At 37.8% G+C, this 25,776-nt stretch overlaps 1 protein-coding gene across 1 annotated transcript in view; it reads right to left on the reverse strand.

The window, feature by feature from the left end:
- RRAS2 (RAS related 2) overlaps nucleotides 1-25,776 on the reverse strand; it is an 81,845-nt gene continuing 56,069 nt past the window's right edge. Inside the window, exons 2-6 of the mRNA XM_030917919.1 lie at nucleotides 17,441-17,528; nucleotides 16,429-16,531; nucleotides 16,141-16,249; nucleotides 3,699-3,817; nucleotides 1-1,509 (exon numbers count right to left, since the gene is read on the reverse strand). Of these exons, the coding sequence (XP_030773779.1) occupies nucleotides 1,422-1,509; nucleotides 3,699-3,817; nucleotides 16,141-16,249; nucleotides 16,429-16,531; nucleotides 17,441-17,528 (507 nt within the window). The 3' untranslated portion in view covers nucleotides 1-1,421. The remainder of the gene's footprint in view (nucleotides 1,510-3,698; nucleotides 3,818-16,140; nucleotides 16,250-16,428; nucleotides 16,532-17,440; nucleotides 17,529-25,776) is intronic.

A 25,776-nucleotide genomic window follows, 5' to 3' on the forward strand; every position in this document is an offset into this window, starting at 1 on the left:
TCTTGTGATAACAGATCAATTTTAATTCTAGCACCTGAAGCTATACAAGGGTATGTTCTATAAACTTCATGGGACTGTTGTACACACTTGATAAAGTGACAACTGTGCAATACCACTTAGCATCTCAAAATCAGGAACATACTATTGAATTGCTTAAACACAATCCACAGAATTAAAAACAAAATCAGATGCCATCCACAGTTATACTAATTATCCATTAAAAGCTTACACTTAATACTTCATATAACAATCAATATCTAGGAGGGAATATTGAAAGTGATTTCAGAGTCTCACCCTGTTGTACTCTATTGGGAAGTTTTCTTGAGTAGATATGTGACTGGCCAAAGATGGGTACAACCAAGACCAGACCAGCAAGTAAAAGTTCTACCACAGTTTCTGTAGTTTCCACTTGTTTTTCTTTGTCAGTTAAAAGTGAACAGTGAGAATTAAATACTTATCTTTACATATACACAAGGTATGCTGCGAAAGCATATCTGCATACAAACATATAAAAATACTTGTTAACTAGTTTGATAAGAAAATAATGTATAAAAGTATATAGCAAAAACATTAATCATCTCTGACCCTGGAAAGATCAATTCCATATTTTATATTACATCAAACAAAAACAGTTTTAGTTTTTTGAATCCCTTATCCAGAAATACTCGAAAAGGAAGACAAACAGAAATTATTCATTTTTACCCTTAGCATGGCTGTGAAAAAGAGTTAAATTAAAAAATCAAGTACACTGAAATGTCTAAGTCCTGAATGAGTCCAAATATCTGACCACGTAGAATATTATCATCTTCAAGAGTAGGAGTAATAACACAGGTTTTTATGAGCAGTTTTTAATCCATAAATACAATAGGCATTTTGGTATTTTGGCCACCAGAAAACAAAAGTTGTAGTATCAGTAAAGGTCTGAGATGGTTCACTTTTGTAGATTCAATTCAGTGTATTTAAGATTAATAAAGGCTGACAATGAAATGTTTAAAGATAGGCAAAAATTCACATTAAAAAAAAAATCCCTATATTTCTATTTAGAGTAACAGTAGGCAGTATGATTCCAAAAGTTAAAAATTTCACAACCTGTGGCTTCAGCTTGGCAAACAGCTTAGATTCCAAAACTGATTCATCTCTATTAAAATGTAAGCACTTAAAAAAAGAGCATGTCTGTGTCTATAGACATATATTTTAAAGGAATCAGATAATCTTTGAAGCAGCCTTAGTGTTTCCTTTAAATTTGTCTGGAAATGACCATTGTATTAGCTTCACAGAAAGAACTAGCCAGCTTCTTGGTCTAAGGCTAACATGGTGATCATTTGTCTAAGGCTAGAAAGGTACCAACAAGATGTAAACCGAGGAGAGGAGGAGGAGATGAGGGCTTTTCCTGGCAGTTGGTAGCTAAAACTGAAGGGATTCTAGAAAATGACACAATGGCAGCCTTTCTTGTCTTTTTCTTTGCGTGTTGGTTCTGGTGAAGGAGGACATTCCTGCTCTTGAAATTTCCTGTTAAGATAAAAAAATTCTAAAATATAATTGCCTTCTTGGTAATCTACTATTACAAACACAGGTTATTTTTTGCACAAGTTCACTTTAAGGGCATATGCTTTTCCATGTTAAACTTCAACAAGGGAACAAAGCATATTATTTCTCTCTTTCCTACCCCCACCAAAAAAGGGCACAAATGTGTCAACACCAGCATAAGCAGAGCTGTGAAGTTGCTTTAATGGATGAGTCCTGAATCAGATGAGATACCAGACTCAGTAATCTCTTAAGTTCCCATCCCAATTTGAAATTCCATGACTCTAAGGTATACTTAAGAATAAAGATTCATCATTAGAGTGCAATATAAAATTAACCTTACGAAGTATGCAGGTCTTATCTGTGTTCTGCCATTTATTAAATTCAGTATTAGACAAAGTTAGTTAACCTAGTCTGAGCCTCAGTTTTTTAGAGGGGAATAATGGAAACCTACATTTCACAGCTGTTGTGAGGATTAAAGATCTTGTGATGTTAAAATATATCTAATAGTTCCTGGCATTTAAAACAAAACAAACAAAAAACCTCCTTTACTTCCCCCCTCATTCCTGAATTACCGATGGATAAGGAGACAGCCTAAGAACCAAAACCAAGGACAACATTTCAAAAAGGCAGTCATAATTATTTTAAGAAGGCACTGCCCCATCAGTTGCTTAACACTAAAATGGAACTGGAATGGGAAAAGGGGGCAAAATACATATAACATAAAATTTTCCATCTTAACCATTTTTAAGTATACAATTTGATGGTATTAAGTATATGCATGTTGCTGTGCAACCATCATCACCATCCATCACCAGATCTCTTTTTCATCTTATAAAACTGAGACTCTGTACCCATTAAAAAATAATGGGACTGGGATTTTTAACAAACTACTAAAAAAGAAAAAGCTATAACCTTCACTTCTTTTTCCTTCACAGAAAGGTAATGCCTGGGCAAGGAGTTAATAAGCAGAAGATCATCGCTCAGGTCTCAATTTACCTTAGATACAAAATAAATATGAAGCCCAGGCACGGTGGCTCACGCTGTAATCCCAACACTTTGGGAGGCCAAGGCGGGTGGAACACGAGGTCAGGAGTTCGAGACCAGCCTGGCCAATATGGTGAAACTCTGTCTCTACCAAAAATACAAAAATTAGCTGGGTGTGGTGGCAGGCACCTGTAATCCCAGCTACTCGGGAGGCTGAGGCAGAGAACTGCTTGAACCCAGGAAGTGGAGGTTGTAATGAGCTGAGATCATACCCCTGCACTCCAGCCGGGGCGACAGAGAGAAACTCACTCTCAAAAAAAAAAAAAAAAAAAAAAAAAAAAAAAAAAAAAAAAAAAGGGCAGCCCACTTCACATTCCTATCAAACTGTCTAACTAGCAGAGATTCCCAGATCTACAGAGCAGAGTATGAAACAGGGGCCAGGTACCAAGACCCAAAATAATAAATCAAATCCTACTCACTAAAGCAACTTCATCTTTCTTACCCACAAACATATCTATTAATTCTATCAGACTTCACCCAACACCTTAAGCTTCTTGGAACCCGTTAACACTTTTTAAGCCAACGGGGCCCCCTACAGCATCTAACAGAAAAATTATTTGTTGTGTGGGACATTATACTTCACACCTTGCAGGATTACTGAATCTCTACTACCTGGCTTACTCTCAGCCTGGGATGAGTTGGGAGCACCGGTCTGGAATCACAGTTTTGAATTAAAGCCCCAGTTCTGCCATTTAATACCTAAACTTTGAACAAGCTATTTAACTTCTTTCTCTGTACTCCTGCTTTCTCCTCTGAAAGTGAGGATAAAACAGTGTTTAATTTATTGGGCTATGGTGAGGATTACATGTAATAATACATGTAAAACATTTAGCACAGAAGCTGGCAGAGATTACCATGCAAAAGTTAGCTGCTGTCATCACTATCTTCACACTATCACCCCCTTTGGAAGCAGCATTTATTCTTTTCAAAATCCTATGTGTACTTTATACTTCATAATTAAGTTAGATTTTATATTCTAGAAGTAACTAGAATATGTACTTAAAAATTTTAATGCACCATGCGCATTAATCCCTAAAAAGAATCACTTCTGTATAAAATATCCTTTCTTACTAAAAACATTTAATATTAATTAATTAAAACACACTTCTAGAATGTGTTTTGCTTACCTGATAACCCGGACAAGTTCATGGAAAGCTTGATCTACATTCATCCTAATCTTTGCTGATGCCTCCATGTATGTGACCTTAAGTTGCCGTGCTAACTGCTGTCCTTCTTCCTGTGTTACCTGAAATTCCAACAGTTATGTTTATGGTACATTATTAACAACTGGATTTGCTCCATCTAATCGTGGCCACAGATTGTGCTAAGAATTCAGCCAGAGGCCAAGTTGTTTTATCACAAGATGAACCAACAGACTTAATAGCTCAAGATAAACTAAAGCCCACCTCTGCAGAACAATGCAGAACATACCTGTGATGGAAATACTAGCCTACAACAATATTTCCAACTAGAGATGACACAAAAAGTATTAAATACAACAGTAATACATTCTGGGAAGGGCAAGTGTAAGGTGCTATTAAAGCATACAACTCTGTCAGGGGATCAGGGAAAGTTTCCCTGAGGAAGTGACATTTAAGCCAAGAAGATAACAGAGTATGGATTTGAGGGGTGGAGGGTGGGGGTGTGAAGAAGTATCCCTGACAGAGAAAACTGAATGTGTGAGGCATGAGAGTGAATGGGCTTTCCAAGAACTAACAGAAGTGTCATATAGCTGGAATACAATACACAAAGAGAGAAAATGGCAAGAGGTGAGGATGGAGAAAAGTGTAAGCTTCAGAGGCCATAAGGTCTCCTCATCATTTGCATTCCCCAGTACCTGGTACACAGGTGACACTCATCAATACGCGGGGAGAAATGAATTATGAATGCAATCACAGGCCCTCACAATGCCTAAAATTTTGGAGATCAAGGAAAGGTGGCATTAGCTGATTGATGTATAAAATGGCAGGTCAGAATAAGAAAACATAAATGAATTTAAGTTCCTACATGTTTTAAATGTAAGGATTTGAATAGTGACGATTACCAAAAATTATTAAATTCTATTACATTTACATTTATATAGTGGGGCTTAAAAGTATATTTCTGAAAACAGTACCTTTTATTGCTATTATCATCACAAAACTAAACACTTGATGAAAAAATTAGAAAAGCCAAATTGGGGGGAAAAAAAATCAAAGAAAATTTAGGAACCTATCAACCACAGAGAACCATGTTCTTTTGGTCATTTTTCAATGAGGCATAGTTTTTACACTACAAAAATAGGATCATAATTTTTGTATATCTCATACTCTGGAAGCATTCCGAACTCATTTATCTAGGAGTTCTTTTGTAAATCCCACAGGCCTTTCTAGATAACCATGTCATTTGCTAATAAAGACAGTTTTATTTCTTGCTTTTTGATGTGGGTATCTTTTATTTCCTTTTCCAGCATTAGTGCACTACCTAGAACCTCCAGTACAATGACGTAAGTGGTGAAGGGAATACTCTTGACCTATTTTGGATCTTAGAAACAAAGCTAGTTTTTCACCATTAAGTATGCTGTCAGTTATAGAATTTTTTTGTAGATGTCCTTTCTCAGGTTAACAAAGTTCTCCACTACTCCCTTTGTATAAGGTGTTCATCAGGAATGGATGGTGGATTTGCCAAATGTTTTTTCCTCCATCTACTGAGATGATTATATGATTTCTCCTTTTTAGTCTGCTAATATAATGAATTATATTGACTCACTTTCAAATATCAGACCAACAATCCATTCCAGGAATAAACTCTCCTTGAGTGATATATTGCCCTTTTTATATATTGTTAAATTCTATTTAATATTTTTATTAAGAATCTTTATATCTGTGTTCATGAGAGAGATTGGACTGTGGATTTCTTACGTTTTCCTCTGGTTTGGGTTTCCGAGTGTGCTATGCTGGCTTCACGTAAGTTGGGAAGAATTTTCTATCCTCTTCAATGTTCTGGAACACTTTGTTTCAGAACAAGTAATATGTCCATTTCATTTAACTTGAATTTATTGGCATAAAGTTGTTTATAGTATTATCTTTCAAACATCTGAAGGATCTAAAGTGAAGATACTAATCTCATTCCTGATATTGTGTCTTTTCTCTTTTTTATCTGATCACTATGGCAAGAATCTTGTCAATTTGATTGATCTTCCAAAAAGCCAGTTTGGGGTTTTTATTTATTTGTTTTTTTGGTAGAGGTGGGGTCTCACTATGTTACCCAGGATGGTCTTGAACTGCTCTTCTGGGCTCAAGCAATCCTCCCGCCTCAGCCTCCCAAAGTTGGCATCACAGGAATAGCCACCACGCTCCACCAATTTTTCTTTCCTTTATGGTTTTACTATTTTCCATTCCATTGGTTTTCATTCTCTTATTATTTCCCTTCTCCTTACTATGGGTTTTAATTTTCTCTTTCTTCTAATTTCTTAAGAAAGAGCCTAAAGGTCATTCAGACCTTTGTTCTAATACAAATATTTAGTGCTACAAATTTCTCTATATATACTTCTTTAGTAGCATGCCACAAATTTTGATTTTGTGTTCTAATTTTCATTCAGTTCATAATACTCTGTAATTTCCCTTTTCATTTTTTTCTTTGACCCAAGGGTTAGTTAGAATATGTTAATTTCCCAATATTTGGAGATTTCCTAGATACCTGTTACTAATTTCCAAGTTAATTCTACTGTGGTCAGGAAATACATACTGTCTAAAATCCTTTTAAATTTATTGAGGCTTTATGATCCATTCTTATTTCAAAATAAGGTGCATTCTACTGTTGCTGGATAAAGTGTACACTTAATGTCAATTAGGATATACTGTTTGATATTGTTGCTGAAGTCAACTGTATCCTTATTGATTTTCTTTCTACCTTCCTATCAGTTGAGAGGGGTAGTGAAGTCTCTGACTTTAAGTGTGAATTTGTCCATTTCTCCTTGTAGTTCTCAACATCTTGCTTCAAGATTATTGAAGCTATTAGATAACAAATGTTTGGGACTGTTATGTCCTCTTGATGAATTAATCTCTTTATCATTATAAAACACTCTTCTTTATCCCTGGTAAAGTCTTGGCTCTGAAATCTTTGTCTCATATTTATATAGCTACTTTAATTATCTTCATGATTGCTAGCCAGGCAATCATGAAAATAACTAAAGTAGCTATATAAATATCTTACTCCATCCTTTTACTTTAACCTTTGTGTCTTCGTATTTAAAGTAGATTTCCTGTAGCATCTTGTTTTTTTATTCAATCTAACACATCTGCCTTTTAATTGAGACATTTGCACAATTTACATGTAATGTGCTCATGGATATTATTGCGTCATCTTGCTATTAGCTTCCTATCCATATCATCTATTCTTTGCTCTAGTTGTCGTCTTTCTCTACCTTCTTTTGCATTAGCTCAGTTGTTTTTATGATTACATTTCATCTCCTTTGTTGATTAACTATATAACTGTTATTTCAGTGGCTGTTTTAGAATTTATGGTATACATTTTTAATTCATGACAGTCTAATTCAAATGATCCTATACCAATTCAAGTATGGTTTAAGAACCTTACAACAAAGCCAGGTGCAGTGGTGTGTGCCTAAAGTCCCAGCTACTTGGGTGGCTGAGGCAGAGGATCACTTGAGCTCAAGAGTTCAAGACCAGTCTGGGCAACACAGTGAGAACTTGTCTCTCAAGAAAAAACCAAACTAGTTAACAACAATGTTTCTCCCTCCTGTTCTTTTTTGTCATTAACTTTTACCTCACAATGTGTTTATTATTTTTGCTTTAAATATTCAGTTATGGTAAGAGTAATTTATATTTATCCACATAATTACCATCTCTGGTACTCTGTATTCATTTGCAGATTCATATTCAGATTTCCACTTGGTATCATTTCCCTTCTGCCTAAAGACATCTTTTCACATTTCTTGTAATGCAGGTCTGCTGATGATGAATTATCCCGCTTTTTATATGTCTGGGAAAAGTCTTTATTTCATCTTCATTTCTGAAATAAATTTTTGGTGGGTATTGAATTCTAGTTGACAGTTTTTGCTATCAGTACTTAAAAGATTCTGCACCACTATCTTCTGGCTTCACTGCTTCCAATGAGATACAATGATTGACTCCTGCCATCCTTACATTTGTTCTTCCATATGTAATGTGCTCTTTTCCCCCTCTGTCTGGCTATTTTTCAGATTTTTTTCTTTATCACTGATTTCAAGCAATTTCATTATAATGTATCTTATGATTTTCTTCACATTTCTTGTGCTCCAGGTTTGCTAAGCTTCCTGGATGTGTGTCTATATTTTTCATCAAATGTGGAAATTTTCATCAATTACTTCTGCTGTTAATCCCATCCAGTGCATTTTTCATGTCAGACATAATAGTTTTACTTCTGAAAGTTTAGTTTGGATCTTTTTATATCTTTCATGTCTCTAACATGTTTTCTCTAGCTTCTTGATTCTATAAAAAAGTCAAAATAACTGTTTTAATGTCTCTATCCACTAATTGTCATTTCTGGATCTGTTTCTATTATGTTTTCTAATTGTGTGTCATATTTTTCTTGCTTCTTTATATGCCTGGGAATTTCTGAGTAGAAGGTTGGAAATTTTACCTACCGGGTATGAGATATTTTGTATTCCTAAACACATTCCTGAGCTTTCTTCCAGGATGCAGGTATTTGGAAACATGTTATCCTTTCAGGTCATGCTCCAGGTTTTGTTATAGGGTACCAGAACGGCATTTAGTTTGGCTAATTTTGCCCTACTACTGGGACAAAACCCTTCTGAGTTATACTATCCAATACTCCAAGAAATATAAGGTTTTCTACCTTGACTGGTTAGAATATGAATTATTCCTGACTCTGTAGAGCTCAAGGTATTGTTCCTTCTAAACTTTTTAGGTAGTTTGTTCTCCCAGTTTAACATTCTATTCCAAAAATTTAGCAGCCTAAATACAGTATCATTAGTTTATTACACCAATATACATATATCCAACACTTCATAACAATTTGTGCCCTGTTGCATTCCAACAGGATAACAGGTAGGTTCTACATAGCACTGGTATACTTAAGTTTATCTAACTTTTAAATTTACCTTCTCTCTCTTCAAAATAACGTATGTACCACAAGGCCTATGCATTTGAAATATAAACTGATCAAGTTACCCAAACAATTAACAATAAGGAAGGAAGCTGCGTAAACACAGAAAGCTTCACAGACACCAATTTTAGACAGGACAATTTCTATTTTAGGGAAATTTGACAAGGAAAATTCCTTCCTATAAAATACCCCTATGCTGTCACAAATTCTGCTCCATCTTCCCGGGATGTCATCCCTTCTCTCTCAACTCTACACTCTCAAATTCTTCCTCACTAACCTTTCAAGACCTGAGCAATGAAACTTCCCCCTAAGTGTTGGTGCGGTTTTGGAAGCACCTTCTCAGAGCTCCCATCACACCCTCTGGTTACCACTGACAAGTCTCTAACAACACCACAGTAACATTTTTCATTTGGTTTTCTTGTTCTTTCACCACGTCATCATGTCCTCTGAGGCTAGGAAGTTAAGACAGGCTTCTCTTTGTACATCCAAAGCTTAAAAGTGTGCTTAGCAGCTAAATAAATAAACACGTTAAGTAAATGGTGTACGACTAATCAAATAGGTACATTCTTAAATTAAAACAATATATATATACACAAAAAGAAAAAGAAATCTCAATAAATTACTTACTTTATTGGGGTAAATATGATTGGGGGAAGGAAATATATGTACTTAGAATTTTTCCACTAGTTTTTCTGCTCAAAAAGATACCTTGTCCTACCCATCATGCATAATGTAATTCAACCCTGCTAGGGTTATGTGCTTCACTTGTTTTTGTTTTATTTGGTTTTGTTTTGAGACAGGGTCTCACTCTGTCACCCAGGTTGGAGTGCAATGGCATGGTCACAGCTCAATGAAGCCTCAACCTCCCAGGCTCATGTGACCTTCCCACCTCAGTCTCTTGAGTAGTTGGGACTACAGGCACGTGCCTAATATTTTTTTATTTTTAGTAGAGACAGGGTTCTGCCATGTTGCCCAGGCTGGTCTTGAACTTCTGGGCTCAAGGGATCTCCCTGCCGTGGCCTTCCAAAGTGCTGCAATCACAGGTGTGTGTCACCACGCGCAGCCATTTATTTGTTTTTAAAGCATGGTTTCACATCACTGTCTTCCAGGAAACAAAGCCAGCAAATTCATACATACATTTCTGGTGAAGAAATCTCTAACCACATGCTTGTGAGCTCACTGACTTTTGACTAAGTAGAAACAGCATTGCCATCACCAAAGCAAACAATGAAAGATAAAAAGGAGCCATAGCACTGTGGAATTTAGAAATCAAAAGAAAACTGAAGAAAGCTACACAAGTAAGTATTTCCTAGAGGTTCCTCGACTCAGATAATTTCACAAAGACACCAAATATTAAGCCTCATCTCCTGGATATTCTGATTTGGTAGATTTAAGCACTTTCCAGACATGTTTTGTTTTAAATAACCAGCGCAAATCTGATGCAACAAATTCACAGAACTACATTTGGTAGCTTCCAGTAAGACTCAGTTCAAAAACACAATTAAGTATCAGCAGCAGTTCACAATAGTATGTATGAGCTCATCTAGTACTACATATTTCCAAACTGAATAAACTACATTTGCAGCACTCAGAGTTATGTCAAGTTAATGAAGTTTACAGAAGCAAAACTTGTTTTCACAAATATTTATTATGTAAAAAGAATCATCATATTAATATCACGTCTTAACTCACTGGCACCCAGATTCATCTACTCAACAAATATTTATTTAGTGCATACCTCTGTTCTATATGCTAACAATAAAGCCTGAACAAAATTGACCTGTCAAAACCGAGAAGCCCTCATAGTACCTACACCTACATTCACCATCTAAATTCGCCCTTTTAGATGCACATAAGGCACAGATAAGGCCATATGTGGTTAAGACCCTCTATTATTTGAGAAGGAGGGGTTCTTTTTCCTAGGAGGCTATAGGGGGCACAGTGTGGTCAAAAGTACTGACAGATGGGAGTCTGGATTGATATACTTAGCTATCTATTATTTTAAGTATAATGAGTTATTTTCCCAAATTAACAGTTATGATTAATAATTAAGCAACTAAAAAGGAGGGGAAAAAGAGGGAACAACCAAGGTAAGCCAGGAGAAAGATGGTAAAGACAAAAAAGCAAAAACAGTTGATTTCCAGACAGGGTTGAGTTGAGGACAAGGAATTTGAAATCAGATATATCATGAAATTCTACTGTCTAAGCCAAAATACTGTGGTATTAAATTTCAGGTTCAAATGTTGCTATATTTACCTACTTTCATATTTCAGCAAAGGTAAGCAAATCATTTACCTATGTTTTCTTCCTACACCTTTAGCAGAATAAACAAAATAACTGGCATATCTTTTTTTTTTGAGACGGAGTCTCGCTCTGTTGCCCAGGCTGGAGTGCAGTGGCCGGATCTCAGCTCACTGCAAGCTCCGCCTCCCGGGTTTATGCCATTCTCCTGCCTCAGCCTCCCGAGTAGCTAGGACTACAGGCGCCCGCCACCTCGCCCGGCTAGTTTTTGGTATTTTTTAGTAGAGACGGGGTTTCACCGATGACTGGCATAACTTAAGGGACCAGATGGCCGTTAACACTAAACAACCATTCAAATTCTACAGATACCTTTTTATTTCACATAAACCTCAGTGACTATTCTGTCTACTGCTTCATCATCACTGCCTAGAAAAGGTGTTCAATAAATACTGGATGAATGGATAGAAGGATGAAAGAAGCAACCCAGTCCACAGATACAGAGGCCACAAGCAAGCAAGCAAAGCCTCTTCTGGATGATCTCCCCTCCCTGGTGGGGTTCAGAATCTCAGGAGCCAGTGGTAGAAATGGCCAGTACTGACCCACAAATTCAAAAAACAAGGAGAACTGGCATTTATTATCTATAAGAAAATACGATAGAAGGTAAAGAAACTACAAACGGTCATGTCTAAGACAAAGGTATAAGAAAACAAGCTGCGTCGGCAACAGAGAGCAAGCCAGACAGGTTACTAAGAACCTAGAGATGACAAAAAACTAAACATCTCTGAACAGGGGGAAAGAAGCTTTTACAGCGTCCCTGTGGCCTGTCCAAGTTGACTTGGTAGAACATGTAAGTGTGTCAAGACATAGACCAACACCTTTAATTGTGAAGAGACTTTAAAAAGGTAAAAACCGGCCGGGCACAGTGGCTCACGCCTGTAATCCCATCACTTTGGGAGGCCAAGGCGGAGGATCACAAGATCAGGAGTTTGAGACCAGCCTGGCCAACATGGTGAAACCCCATCTCTACTAAAAATATAAAAAATTAGCCGGGCATGGTGGCCCGTGCCTGTAAGCCCAGCTACTCAGGAGGCTGAGGCAGGAGTATCGCTTGAACCCGGGAGGTGGAGGTTGCAGTGAGCCGAGATTGTGCCTAGGAGACGGAGCAAGACCTGTTTCAGGGAAAAAAAAAAAAAAAGGTAAAAACCTCTTACTATAGCATCTCAATTTCATGCTACAGTATCTCAATTTCAATAGCATGCCCCTCAAGGGTAGGAGATAAGGCACGTTTGTCTTTGCACATTCAGAGCCCAAGACACTTTAGAGAGACAAGGAGACAAAGTAGTACCAACAAAGGACACTGGGGAGGCTGGAGGAGCAGGAAATACTATCTCAGAGCTAAGCAAAGTGCTTCAAAAAGGAGGAAGTGATCAACGATGTCAAACGTCACTGACATTTGCCCAATTAGTAATAATGACAGTGGCACTTGTCAGTACAATCAAGAATGGCAGGAGAATGGCCGGGCGCGGTGGCTCAAGCCTGTAATCCCAGCACTTTGGGAGGCCGAGACGGGCGGATCACGAGGTCAGGAGATCAAGACCATCCTGGCTAACACGGTGAAACCCCGTCTCTACTAAAAATACAAAAACTAGCCGGGCGAGGTGGTGGGCGCCTGTAGTCCCAGCTACTCGGGAGGCTGAGGCAGGAGAATGGCGTAAACCCAGGAGGCGGAGCTTGCAGTGAGCTGAGATCTGGCCACTGCACTCCAGTCCGGGCGACAGAGCAAGACTCCGCCTCAAAAAAAAAAAAAAAAAAGAATGGCAGGAGAAAAAGTAGAGAAAGTTGAAGTTTTAGGAGTTTTGCTATTAAAGAGGGGCAGAAAAAACATACTCAGAGGGGAATGTAAGATTAAAAGTTTGTGCTGTAGTCTTTTTGTTTTAAAGATAAAAGACATTGTAGCATGTTGTATGCTGATGGGAATGATCATGTAGAAATGTTCATCTAAAATAGAACAACTGCTGGGGTAAATAAAGTCCATGAGCTGGTGAGAAGGAAAAGGATCCAGTGTCTGGTGGAGAAGTTGTTCATAGACAGATGAACAGTTTATCCATGTAAGTGGAGGGAAGTGAACTTGATGGGGTACCTGAGCACTCAGGTTAGTAGATATGGAGGTAAGGACATGTACAAATTTCTCACAGAAACAGGAAAACATACGCATTATCAGCCAAGAGTGAGGAAAGAGAAAAAAGTGTTACAAGTTGAAGAAAATGAGCAAGTATGTAAAAATTATCCAAACAAATGGGAAATAAGTGGACTAGGGAAATGTAGGATTTCCAGTCAGCACTAAAGGCCCATAAAGATCAGTGGTCATGACATTAAAGTGAGAGGAGTCAACATGCCTGAGTACAGGTGCAAAGGAAAAAAAAGCATAAGGAAGAATAAAACTTTTCTTTGTGTCTATCCTTCAGAGAGTAGACACCATATAAATGAGCAGAAAACTAAGCAATTGGATTTCAGGCACTTGCTTTCCTCCCTTGGATATATATACATCTAAGCTTTTCAGCATATACATAATTTATGTCTATTTATATGGTTTAGATGCAAAAATAAATACAAAATACAAAATAACTTACTCCAAAATCTAACACTACGTATCTTTAGGGTGACCGAAATAAGGAAATCATTTCCTGTATGTTCTCCCACTTTTTAACTCTGAGAATCTATTACTTTTACAAAAAGTAAAAAAAAATCCATGAAAAAAATTATAATCCAATGATATACAAACAAAGCCAGTGCCACAATATGTTGACTGTCTGCAGACAGATGGGAATTGCATACCACATTCTGGCAATCTCCAATACAGGTTGAATATCCCTTATCTAAAATGCATGGGACCAGAAGTGTTTGGGATTTTGGAATATTTTGATTTTAGAATACAGTATTTGCATATACATAATGATGTTTCTTGGGGATGGGACCCAAGTCTAAACACAAAATTCATTTACTTTTCATATATACTTTATACACATAGCCTGAAGGTAATTTTATACAATATTTTAAGTAATTCTGTGCATGAAACAAAGTTTTGACTGTGTTTTGACTGTGACATCACATGAGGTCAGGTGTGAAATTTTCCACTTGTGGAATCATGTTGGCTCTCAAAAAGTTTCAGATTTTGGAGCATTTCAGATTTCAGATTTTGGGGCTAGGGATCCTCAATCTGGTATATAGACAACTTAAAGATAACTCATATAGACCCCAGGTGATAATGGCAGAGCTTCTTTGGGTTCTAGTGGGTATATACCCTCCTCCCCTCCCTATTGTGCCGCTGCCTACCCTACAGGAGATCTCCACCTATCCTAGGTCTCCTACCTATCCCTTTACTGGAGCTACCAGTAAGGTTTGAGAAAGATCCTATTTCTATAGTTCGGGCAGGAAGCACATACGGGTGAGGCAGAAGTCAGCAAGAGATAGGGAAAAGAACTCCTTCAATGCACATCTACTTTGCCATTATTTCCCAGATGCAATGACATATAGAGTTTCTAGTACTAGAAAGAACTGAGAAGAGCCACAGGCAGGGTCCACTGGGCAACGCCAATAAATATAATCAGGTTTAGAAACCTCAAGGAAATGGTCTAAAAAAAAACTAAATCTAAAAAAAATAGATGAAGTGTCTATGCTAGGTTTATAATGCAAGTAATGCCATATTCTTAATTATTTCAAGTGGTTTATATTGATTTGAAATGAAGAACAAATGTTTTCACCCTAACTTATAACTCAGATTTGCACAAGACCTAGCAGGAAAATTTATTCTATACCAAGTTTCATCAGTGAACATTTCCAAATTTTAGCATTAGGATAATATATCATTTTCTCTTAAGTCAGTGTTTGAAATCTGGTATGCCAATAAAATTTTATGTACACAGCTAAAATCAGACAGTTACAAAATAGAAGGCTGCCCTCAAAGCTGTTTATCAACCAATTTTTCCTGATGTTTGCACTTTTCCAACAAAATCCTAAGAATCTGTAAACACAACATAATATAAAAACAAAAATACTTAAATATCAGCAAAAGAAACAATTTTAAAAATACATTTCAGATGTGGGGTAGAGAGGAAAGACCTTAAATATATATATATATATATATATATATATATATACACACACACACACACACACATATATAACATTGATATTGTTTGGCTGTGTCCCCATCCAAATCTCATCTTTAACTGTAGTTCCCATAATCCCCACGTGTCGTGGGAGGGACCAGGTGGAGATAATTGAATCATCGGTGGTTTCCCCCATCCTGTTCTCGTGGTAGCGAATAAGTCTCACAAGATCTGATGGTTTTAAAAAGGGCGGTTCCCCTGCACACACTCTCTTGCCTGCCGTCTTTGCTCCTCCTTCGCCTTCCGCCATGATTGTGAGGTCTCCCCAGCGATATGAAACTGCGAGTCCATTAAACCTCTTTTTCTTTATAAATTACCCAGTCTTGGGTATGTCCTTTTAGCAGCATGAGAATAGGACTAATACAAATGAACAGCCTGCATTAATATACAACTGACCTTGTTCCCCTCCTCCACAAAAAAGGTGAATGTACAATGTTACCAAAAAATTGTTTTAACTAATAAAATTTCAGTAAGTGGGTAAAGAAACAAGTGAGAATAAATTAGCCTGCAAACTAAATACTAAAAATATTATTTTATTAAATGTTACCAAAGTGTTAGAGCTAGCCAATGTAAAGAATTAATAGAAAATTCAGTCATTAAAGTGACTTTGAAAAAATCCAAATATTGTAATGTAAATGAAAGCCATTCTCTACATGAAGTTAATTTAGTATTAACACTGAATAACTTAGGCCTTTAGTGGTAACTTTGAAATTATTCAACTAAGTTAGAGTTTTGGATGTAATCCAAGAAATTATTACATGTGAATGAAGCTAGTTCAAACACTTGCAGGCTTATAAAGTCTTACAAAATTTTATGAAAAACTATTTGAAAATAAGAAACTTTAATTTCCCCAAATCTACGTCCTTTCTATTTTTTTACCCACTGTGACTTCTGTAAATACAGTGTGCCAGACTCAGCTATAAACACTTAAGTGGCGTGGAGCACAGTATTTTTTTTTTTTTTACCAGACTTTCAATTATTTCCTTAAATCTATCAGTTCACTCACATGATTACAAACAATTGGTTTCCCAACAGTGAAATTCCTTCTCACCTGTCTTTGATGATCCAGATCTGCTTTATTACCAATTAAAATCATTGGGAACTCATCACGATCCTTTACTCTGAGAATTTGTCTTTGAAACTTATAGATTTCTTCAAAACTTAAAAAAAAAATCAAAAAACAAATTAATCAATTTGGTCAAGTATCAGAATTCAGCAAGTCTCATGCCCCTTTTAGTACTTTATTTTTCCTTTTTCTATAAAAACAAAAAGTCCAAATTCAATAAAGTCTAGTGATCTTGACAAAAACAGTGGATCTACATTCTAATGTGGTACAAACCTGCCTCTATCTGTGACTGAAAAGACCAACAGGAAGCCCTCGCCAGTCCTCATATACTGTTCTCTCATGGCTCCAAACTCTTCTTGTCCTGCTGTATCCAAAACTACAGAAAAAACAACAAACGTAATTATACTTGTGCTTTCATTTTATAAACTGCTTCCCCACAAGGGCAAGACCAATTAATGTGGGTCCTCTAGAGAGCCTCATACTTGGTATAATATAGAAATGGCATTCCTTTCTTAGTACTTTACTCTTAATACTAAAGACAAATATATTCTAATGGCAGACAGTTACAGAGTTTATCTTCATCAGTACTGGTTGACTTTGTGGTTAGAATATATTAGCATACTAACTAGAAGCTTAAAAATGGCAAATACATTTAATCAGATAGAGTCAAGTAGCCTCTAAAATCACTTGAATGTTTTATCCCCTCCATGGAAAAAACTGAAAAAGATACTTGTAAATTCAATAAAGAAATCTGAGTTATAACCACCATCCCCCAATACCATACTTAGTGCAGGTGCTAATGTAATTTTTGATCTCTGCAAATAAAAAGAATCACACATATTAGAAGAATAGGGCTTTCCTTGTGGAGAGTTAGGATGTTTAGACACAAACAGTATTTGTTAAAGCCTCTGTGCTATAAATTCTAAGTAACAAATGTCAAACCTTTTCTATATTCACTTCATCCATTTTAACCTTTGCCAAAATGTAGGAAGAGTTGAGACCTGGCAGGTTTTTTCCAGTTGCCCCAATAAAATCAACTTCAACAAACTGCAATGAGACTAGTTTCACTAGAACAAGATCAGTACAAATATTGTTTTACTTTTCATTTACTGAAGAATATTTAAATTACCCATTTTGCGGACTCTTCAATCAAAACTTACAAATGACATGGGCTAATATTCCAGATCATCTAATATTTCAAATATATTTAACATAGCAAAACATCAGAGCTTACTTTTTTAAAATATATGATATGCAAATTATCAAATAAAGGAAGTTTACTTACTATCTAGCCGGGCTGCTCTGTCATCTATCACACACTGCTTTGTATAAGAATCTTCAATGGTTGGATCATAATCCGTTACAAAATAGGACTGCAAGAAAAGAAAAAACCTTATTTTAAAATTTATGGCCAGGCATGGTATCTCACACTTGTAAATCTAGTGCTTTGGGAGGCTGAGGGAGGAGGATCACTTGAGGCCAGGAGTTTGAGACCAGCCTGGGCAACACAGCAAGACTCTATCTCTTAAAAAAAAAAAAAAAATTAAAACATTAGCCGATGTGGTGTGTCCCTGTGTTCTCTGCTACTTGGGAGGCTGATGTCGGAGGATCACTTGAGCCCAGGTGGTAGGGGCTGCAATGAACCATGATTGTGCCACTGTATTCCAGCCTGGGAGACAGGACACTGACCCTGTCTCAAAAATAAAAACAAATAAAATAAATAGAATAAAAAATAAAATTTATGATTACCTGCCTACCAATGTTACTTTGCTTAACAAATTCCACTTACCCAGAACTAATCAAAACATTTTCACTGTACTAGGGTTTACCCTATATGTCAAATTCCCACCAAATGTTCTTATGAGCACTTTCACGTGAGGAAAAGGTACTAGGTATCTCTAAATGTTCATATCTGAAATATGCAAGATTGCAAAAGATCTACAACTTTTTTTGTAACTAAGGTTAAGAATCTAGATCTCAAATCTAGAAAAATTAGAAAACACAGTAAGTTATAATTCAGACCTATTTGAATTAGCAACCTGATTATAATCATCAGTCCTAAGAAGACAAGTAGCTGGAAAGAAATGGAGACAACACAAAGAAGCCTGGAACATTTCATCTTACACCTTTCTTTTCTCACACTTTGTCTTATTCCTCTTTCAACTCTTATTGTACTACAAGAAAATATCATTTTGAAATTTTTTCATCTATAGGAACCTCAAACTTATTCTTTCAGTGACACCTTTTTTTGTTTTTTAAATCTTACATTCTATTCCTCTCTTCTTTGATCAAACCCTCCCAACTATTGAAAAAAAAGGGGGGGGGCGGGGGACAAAAAGTATCCAAGTAAGAAGGGAAAAATCTCAGCCTATATATCAGTTTTCTTTAAAAGGGTTTTGAAAGTCAGCTACTCAGGAGGCTGAGGTGAAAGGATCACCTGAGCCCAGAAGGTCAAGGCTACAGTGAGACATGATCGTACCACTCTGCACTCTAGCCTTGGTGACAGGATGAGACCCTGTTTCCAAAAAAGAAAAAGGTTTAAAAAAGAAAACAATAATAATCTGAGAAAGTGCATTTCCCTCTTTTTACAGAAGGGCACTAACTAGGACACCAACATTATCCTCCTTTTGTTCTGAGTATCTCCTATGATCTACTTTGGACAAACTTCCTCAAAGCCCATTTTTCCCACTGGCTCATTACAAAATCTGAAGAAATGATTTGGAAGGAGACAGTTTAATGCTAGGAACTAGCACCAAGGGTGTTCAGCCTTCTTCAGGCAAGGGTTCCTGGCTCTCGCGACCCAACAGATGTGGTGACCTACGCAAACACCAGAGAGCTACTCAGAAATAAGCACTCAGAACAGGAGAGAAAAGAACCCCCTGGTTTTGGGAGGAGATATACTAATCTGCCTGATACCATGACTTCACATATTTTTTTTGAAGGACACTTTCCACATTTTATTTAAGTCTTAAGAATAACTTTAAAGCCAGGCATGGTGGCTCATGCCTGTAATCCTAACACTTTGTGAAAATCACTCAAACCCAGGAGTTCCAGACTAGCCTGGGCAACAAGATGAGACCGCATCTCTACAAAAAATGTAAGACTTAGCCAGACGTGGTGGGGTACACCTGGAGTCCTAGTTACTCTGGAGGCTGAGACAGAAGAATTGCTTGAGCCTAGGGGTTCGAGGTTGCAGTGAGGTATGATCATGTCACACTACACTCTAGCCTGGGAGACAGAATAACACCCTCTTAAAAATTTTTTTAAGTTAAAATTAAAATGTTTAATCACAGAATTCCTATATTCTGTGATTACAGAATATCAATAATCCTATTTCTTTTTTGATATTTCACTTAAATGCATGCTTTACTGAACAAAGTCTGTAAAAGAAATGTTTACCAACAGCAGTAACTTTTAGTAGGAAGCCATCTCCTCCACTACTCCATCACCATTTAAAAATAAACAAGTATCAATTCACTTAACTAGCCTAAAAAAATAAATAAATAAGCAGGTATCAAAACAATCATGATCTTACTTTTTGGCACCCATGCCACTTCAAAAAGTAAATAAATTTTACTGGCAACAATATTCTCTATACCCACTATTCTAAACAATAGGAATCAGCAGTCTTTCACAAGCAAATTGGATAAAGCATGCTCTGTACTTTTTAAGATTCGTTTCTTGAAACATGTTTCCCCATATGCCATGCTTTTATATCTTGTAAAACTTGAATTTCACTGACTACTCCCAGTTGATGCCTAAAAGTGCTGCACTGTCCCTATCAATTTGGCCTAAAATATAATAAACAAATGTTAAATACATTTTTTACAAATGTCTAAGCCATGCACAATAACTAGAATTATTTAAATGTGACAGTTCTTGGCATTGTGAGATTAAGATATAAGCATGTACAAAAGATTGTTGGTTTGATTGTTGTATAAAAGACTGTTACAACTTTGAAGTCCAGTATAACAAACTGTTTTACCTCTACTAGCTATGAACATTTCTTTGGATGTCTTAACTCTTGAAACACAATCTTAGTATTACAAGAATTTTGCCATACTGCTACATGCATTTATTCCATTCACACTAATTTTTAAGACAAATTAATTGTTGGGATTTTTGGATATTTAGGTTCACATCTAATCTCTGCTGTGTCCTATCTTCAAACTTTGTCCACAGAGACGATCATCTACTTGCTATATGTAAATTATAGAGCCATCCACATTGGAAGATTCCTCCTCCAACGAAACATCACTCTGGGAACTGACTATCATAGAATCAAAAACCTCTTTCCCTCTCAAAATTCTAACAAGACTGGTCAGAATATCCCTAAGAAGAGCATTCACTGTGTGCAGGTAACAAATACAAGCATCATCCCCCACCAAAAAGGCAACATTTTTGTTAAACTTGGATACCAGATATTTGAGGCAACAGATCACCAATAAGTAATCAGTCCCAGTGATGAACAGTCCTGGGTTTAATTCTAACTCTGCTACTCTCTGCTGTGGGACCTAAGGCAAATCACTTTACATGTCTCATCTTTAGCATCTATAAAACAGAGACAGAAACAAAATCCTGTGAAGCAGGTAGAATGAAATAATGCATATGAAGTACCAAGGCATGCTGATTAATAAATGTCAACCATAATAATAACTTATTTTTGTCATGCAGTTAAACGGTGTGAATTAGTTTTTTTTACTCAAGTATAAAGATTTGTTAAGCTCAGGAGTAGCTGTAATAATTCCAGTCCTAGTTACACTTCAGACCAACCACATGACCTCTGGGACTTGATATCCAAACACTGTGAATCAAGATGAAAGCTGGGGTTCTGGAAATAGTCTCTGGATTTGAGCAGCAACTGCACCGGTAATTTACGTAAGTAAAAACCCATCAAGCTGTACATTTAAGATCTGTACACTTTTTTGTACATATATGAATACCTCTAGAGAATATGTAAATTAAATGGCTTCCTGCTGCTTATAGGATTCCATAGTTTCTTTATGCAGTATGCAAAGCGCTCCAGTCTTGATGTAGTACGCAAAGCCCTTCAGTTTGATCTGTGTTGTTCACCATGCAAAGCCCCATTTCCCACTACTTTGAAACCCTTCGGCCAATTGTCCTTGCTCTCTTGATTTCACTCACTCATTTGTTCAGTGATCATGTATGCAGCACCTACTAAGAACTCCATAAAGACAAGGTCTCTACCTTCAGAGCCCAGTGTCTTTTATACAACAATCAGTAGTTGAGCTATTACTGGGGGCAAGAGGGATCGGGGCATTTTAAATCTATACCCAAGACAAAGAACAGAAACAGCACGAAGTGCCAATACCATGCTTATTCAGAAGGCAAGAGAAGTTAGGCAGTTAATACTACAGTTATGTACAGAACTACGTGTGCGTTCACTTATAAACACAGAGCCTCAGCAATTTGCCAGAAAAGAAAACAGTCTCTCTCCTGAAGTTATAAAAAGTTACCAACTATATCCCAGAAAGGATGTTCTGTAGTAGAAAGAGAAAAAAGAAAAAAAGAAAAAAAAAGAAAAAAAAAACCAGCACAGTATTGCACTGAGCTAGACAGTAAAGGTTCAGGCAAGGATAGGGAAAGAGGGTGGACCCAAGGGCTCAAGAGTACAATGAGGGGAAAGGAAGGGTGGAGGATGGAGAGAGCACATGTTTCCCGATGAACATGAAAGGATGTGTGCAGAAGGATCCTAGTCAAAAGACAGGGAATACCCCCATTCAAAGGGCAGCATGCCTTCCCGGTAGTATGGAAGGGCAAATGAACTTCAGTTTCTTTAAAGTTGTCAGGAGATATGGAGAAACATTTAGGATTAGGGAAGCTATCACATTCAGACAGAGATAAAATCTGGTCTGGCAAGCCTGGGCAACATAGCAAGAACGCCATCTCTACAAAAAATAAATTAGCCAGGTGTGGTGGCACGCGCCTATAGTCCCAGCTACTCAGGAGGCTGAGGTAGGAGACTGAGGTAGGAGGATTGCTTGCGCCCAGAAAGATGAGGCTGCAGTGAGCTATGACGGCACCACTGCACTCCAGCCTGAGCAACGAAGCAAGACCCTGTTTCAACGCCACCCCCTCCAAAAAAAATTGATCTGGGTAAGTTTGTCAGAAGCCCCTAATAATGCCAAAGTATAATATTATGCTGGGATAAGCAGGATAATCCTGCTTACATGCCACTAGATTACGTAACAGAAGCTCGGGCTGGCCTCCTAAGGAGAACTGCCAACTCAGTATCTCCCCATTCAAAGAAGCTACATTAAGGAGGAAAAGAAGGAAGGAAGGAGAGGAAAGGGGATGAGCTGCCCTTCAGCATTCAGTGGTAAGGAGTGACAACTCACTTTCTCCTGACACCAAGCTATTGGTGAAAGTGTAGTTCCCAAACACTGCCACATAGTGGTGCCTGGTCTACACACTGGAACTGGTAATTTACTGGAAATTCTAGGAAACTCAGTGAATCCAGCACACTGGTTAAGTCTACCACCCTTGCATAGAAAAAGGATAGGCTAGATCTAAGGTACCACTGGGGAGCTGTAAACAAATGCAGGGCAGTTCTGAGCACAGCATCATTCTCAAGCAAGTCATAGGAGTTCTCTAAAACCATAGGGTATAAAAAGGGGGAGGGAAAAGGAGAAGAGAGGACAGAAACAGACGAAACAGACAGAACAAGTGTAGGAAAACCCTGAAAAATACTGAATCTGGGCAATGTGTATATGGTTGTAGGTTCTCTGAACTTTTGTACATATTTGATAATTTCATATTAAAATTAATTTTTTCTAAATCTAGTGGTAGCACATAAGGAAAGAGACAGTGATCTTTTTTAACCCTGAGCTTTCACCTCACTCAAGACTACATCCATGTAGAAAGCTGATAGCTTTTCTTGCTCAGAATATATTCCAGGTTTTTTTTCTCTCTTTTCCCCATCCCTCTTTTCTCCCTTCCTCCTTTTCTCTCAACACCACATATATCTTATCTACTTTATCTTTTATTTTTTACTTTTATTGTCCATTTCTTCCCCAACCCAACTAGAAACTCCACGAGGGCAGGGACTTTGTCAGAGAAGTAAAGTGACCTGCTTAGTGCTTAAACATCAAATCACGTTGCTACTCCGCCTCTCTGAAAGTAAAACACACTCACACTCATCTTCCATTCCTGCTTCCACTGATCCCATTGAAAGTGACATATCCATAGGCCAGGCACCGTGGCTCATGCCTATAATCCCAGTATTTTGGGAGGCCGAGGCGGGTGGATCACCTGAGGTCAGGAGTTCGAGACCAGCCTGGCCAACATGGTGAAACCCCATCTCTACTAAAAATACAAAAATTAGCCAGGCATGGTGGCAGGCACCTGTAGTCCCAGCTATTTGGGAGGCTGAGGCAGGAGAATCACTTGAACCCGGGTGGCAGAGGTTGCAGTAAGCCAAGATCTCGCCACTGCACTCCAGCCTGGGCAACAGAGCGAGACTCTGTTTCAAAAATAAAAATAAATAAATAAATAAAATGCATAAAATTTCAAATTTCTCATTCCCTTATTGGCCTATAAAGGAGTAAATGTAGCCCCCCACCCCCGCACCCCCCCCCCCAAAAAAAAAGACTAACAAATTTACTTTCTTTTCTTCTCCTTCTTGGGCTCCTGCTCAGCTCACCCCTTACCCCCATACTACACACAGATATCAGGTCATGAAACATTCTAGAGGCAAAATTCTGTGATTCTCTGCTCCTCTCCAGTTTAAGACAGCATTTCCCTATTATTACTTCTATCCATAAAACACGTACTATGTTTTTTTAAATTATGATAAACTAAAACATGAGATTTCATTAACTTGCTTCCTATTAATAGGTGCATTTATATCTTTACTGGTGACAACATGATGAGAAGAAAACACAAGGGCTCTGGAGTCGGACAGCCTGAAATCCAAATCCAGAAGTCATCCCTACTTGCTAGTTGTTTGAGTCCTTGGGTAAACTGACTAACACATCTCTAACTCCATTTCCTCAACAGAAAAGGGCAAGAACGGCTAGTTTAGGGAAGGCATATTCCAATGCCCACTTCAGATGTGGCAGCGAAGAAATTATAAGGGAAAAGGAAAACCTTCCCGGGGAGCTGCTCCCACTCCCAGCGGGTAAGGGGAAGCTCACAAAGTTGCCCCTCAGGATCTAAGGGCCACAGGTCCCCAGTGACTGCTATGTAGCCTCCATTCTCCTCTTCCAGGACAGAAGCACTGGCTAAGTTATCCTATCCCTAGTTCCACCACTGTATCTCTGGTGTGTGGGGCTGCCTAGGGAGGCAGCAGAATTGAGAGAGTCTGAGGTGTAAGTCAAATAGACCTGGACACAGTTCTACCAGTTTGCCAGCTGTGAGAAACTAGAGCAGCTCACTTAACCTGTTTGAACCTCAGTTTCCTTGTCTATGAAATGAAAATCACACCAACTTTGCAGGATTGTTGTGAAAAGTTAAAAAATACTCTATGTCTATGTGGAGTACAAAGCACAACAAATGCCCTTAATAAATTATAGCTAATAAAGCCCAAATCACATCTTGCTTTCTATGCAATGCCTTCAACACTCCAACCAGAAAATAATCTCAATATTCTCTTACCCTTAAAGTGACAAGAGTTTGGATTTTTCTCAACTTCTGTCTTATTAGTAATAAGTTGTGATTTAGAAAATACATATAACCAAGCTCAATGTATACTATATAATTGATACTTACAATTTCCTTTTACAATTGCTTATCTTTTCATGTATGTGTGTAAGTGAATGTAAGAATAACTGATACATTGAGTTAAACTCAAAGGGTATAAACATAAGACTTTCTCTCCAAGCCCTTCTGTGGGAAAGTTTTTCCTTATTCCTGAGTGAAATCTAAGGCAAGTCTCATAATTTTTTAAAATCATTCTTTGACTATAAATATATTAAGGCCAAACGCAATGGTTCATGCCTGTAATCCCAGCACTTTGGGAGGCACAGGCAGGAGGACTGCTTGAGCCCAGGAGTTTGAGACCAGCCTCAGTGACATAGAGAGACCCCATCTCCACAAAAAGGGAAAAAAAAAAAAGTTTAAATATTTTTCAGCCCCAAGAATACCACAGTTTCAACAACTGTCTTAAATGCAGTAATCAATACTCATCTAAATTAAAGCTTCTCCCCTTCCTTGATGGAGCTGAGAAGTCTAGTTGGGCTGCGGGATATGGGGGATCCTGTCATCATCTCTCTCTCACCGCTCTCTGCATCTCTTCTACCCACAACAAGGCCGTCTCTGGCTCCTTCAGGGTGGGAACTGAAGGAGTGGGAAAAACTATGGGGGTGTCAAAAGGCCACACCAATTAACTGTGATGTGCATACCAACTTTTTCATGAGGGCCCTCCATACTCAATTCCCAGAACTTAAGTGGGACCTGGCCATTTACAACCCCAACCCTCGATCTCTGGGGTTTCCATGGGTACCTCCCTTCTGGTTCACGTCACCTTCAAGCACAATGTCACTTTCTAGATGGCTTTAAGCTGGTTTCACCCAGCAGCTCAAGGAAACACTAATGTCTTTCCAAGTACAGCGAGCTAACATACAATCTTCTCTGTGCTCTGCTGCCTCAGGGCTACTGAGC

The sequence above is a fragment of the Rhinopithecus roxellana genome, chromosome 15 (assembly GCF_007565055.1).
Source record: "Rhinopithecus roxellana isolate Shanxi Qingling chromosome 15, ASM756505v1, whole genome shotgun sequence".
NCBI classification, from domain to species: domain Eukaryota; kingdom Metazoa; phylum Chordata; class Mammalia; order Primates; family Cercopithecidae; genus Rhinopithecus; species Rhinopithecus roxellana.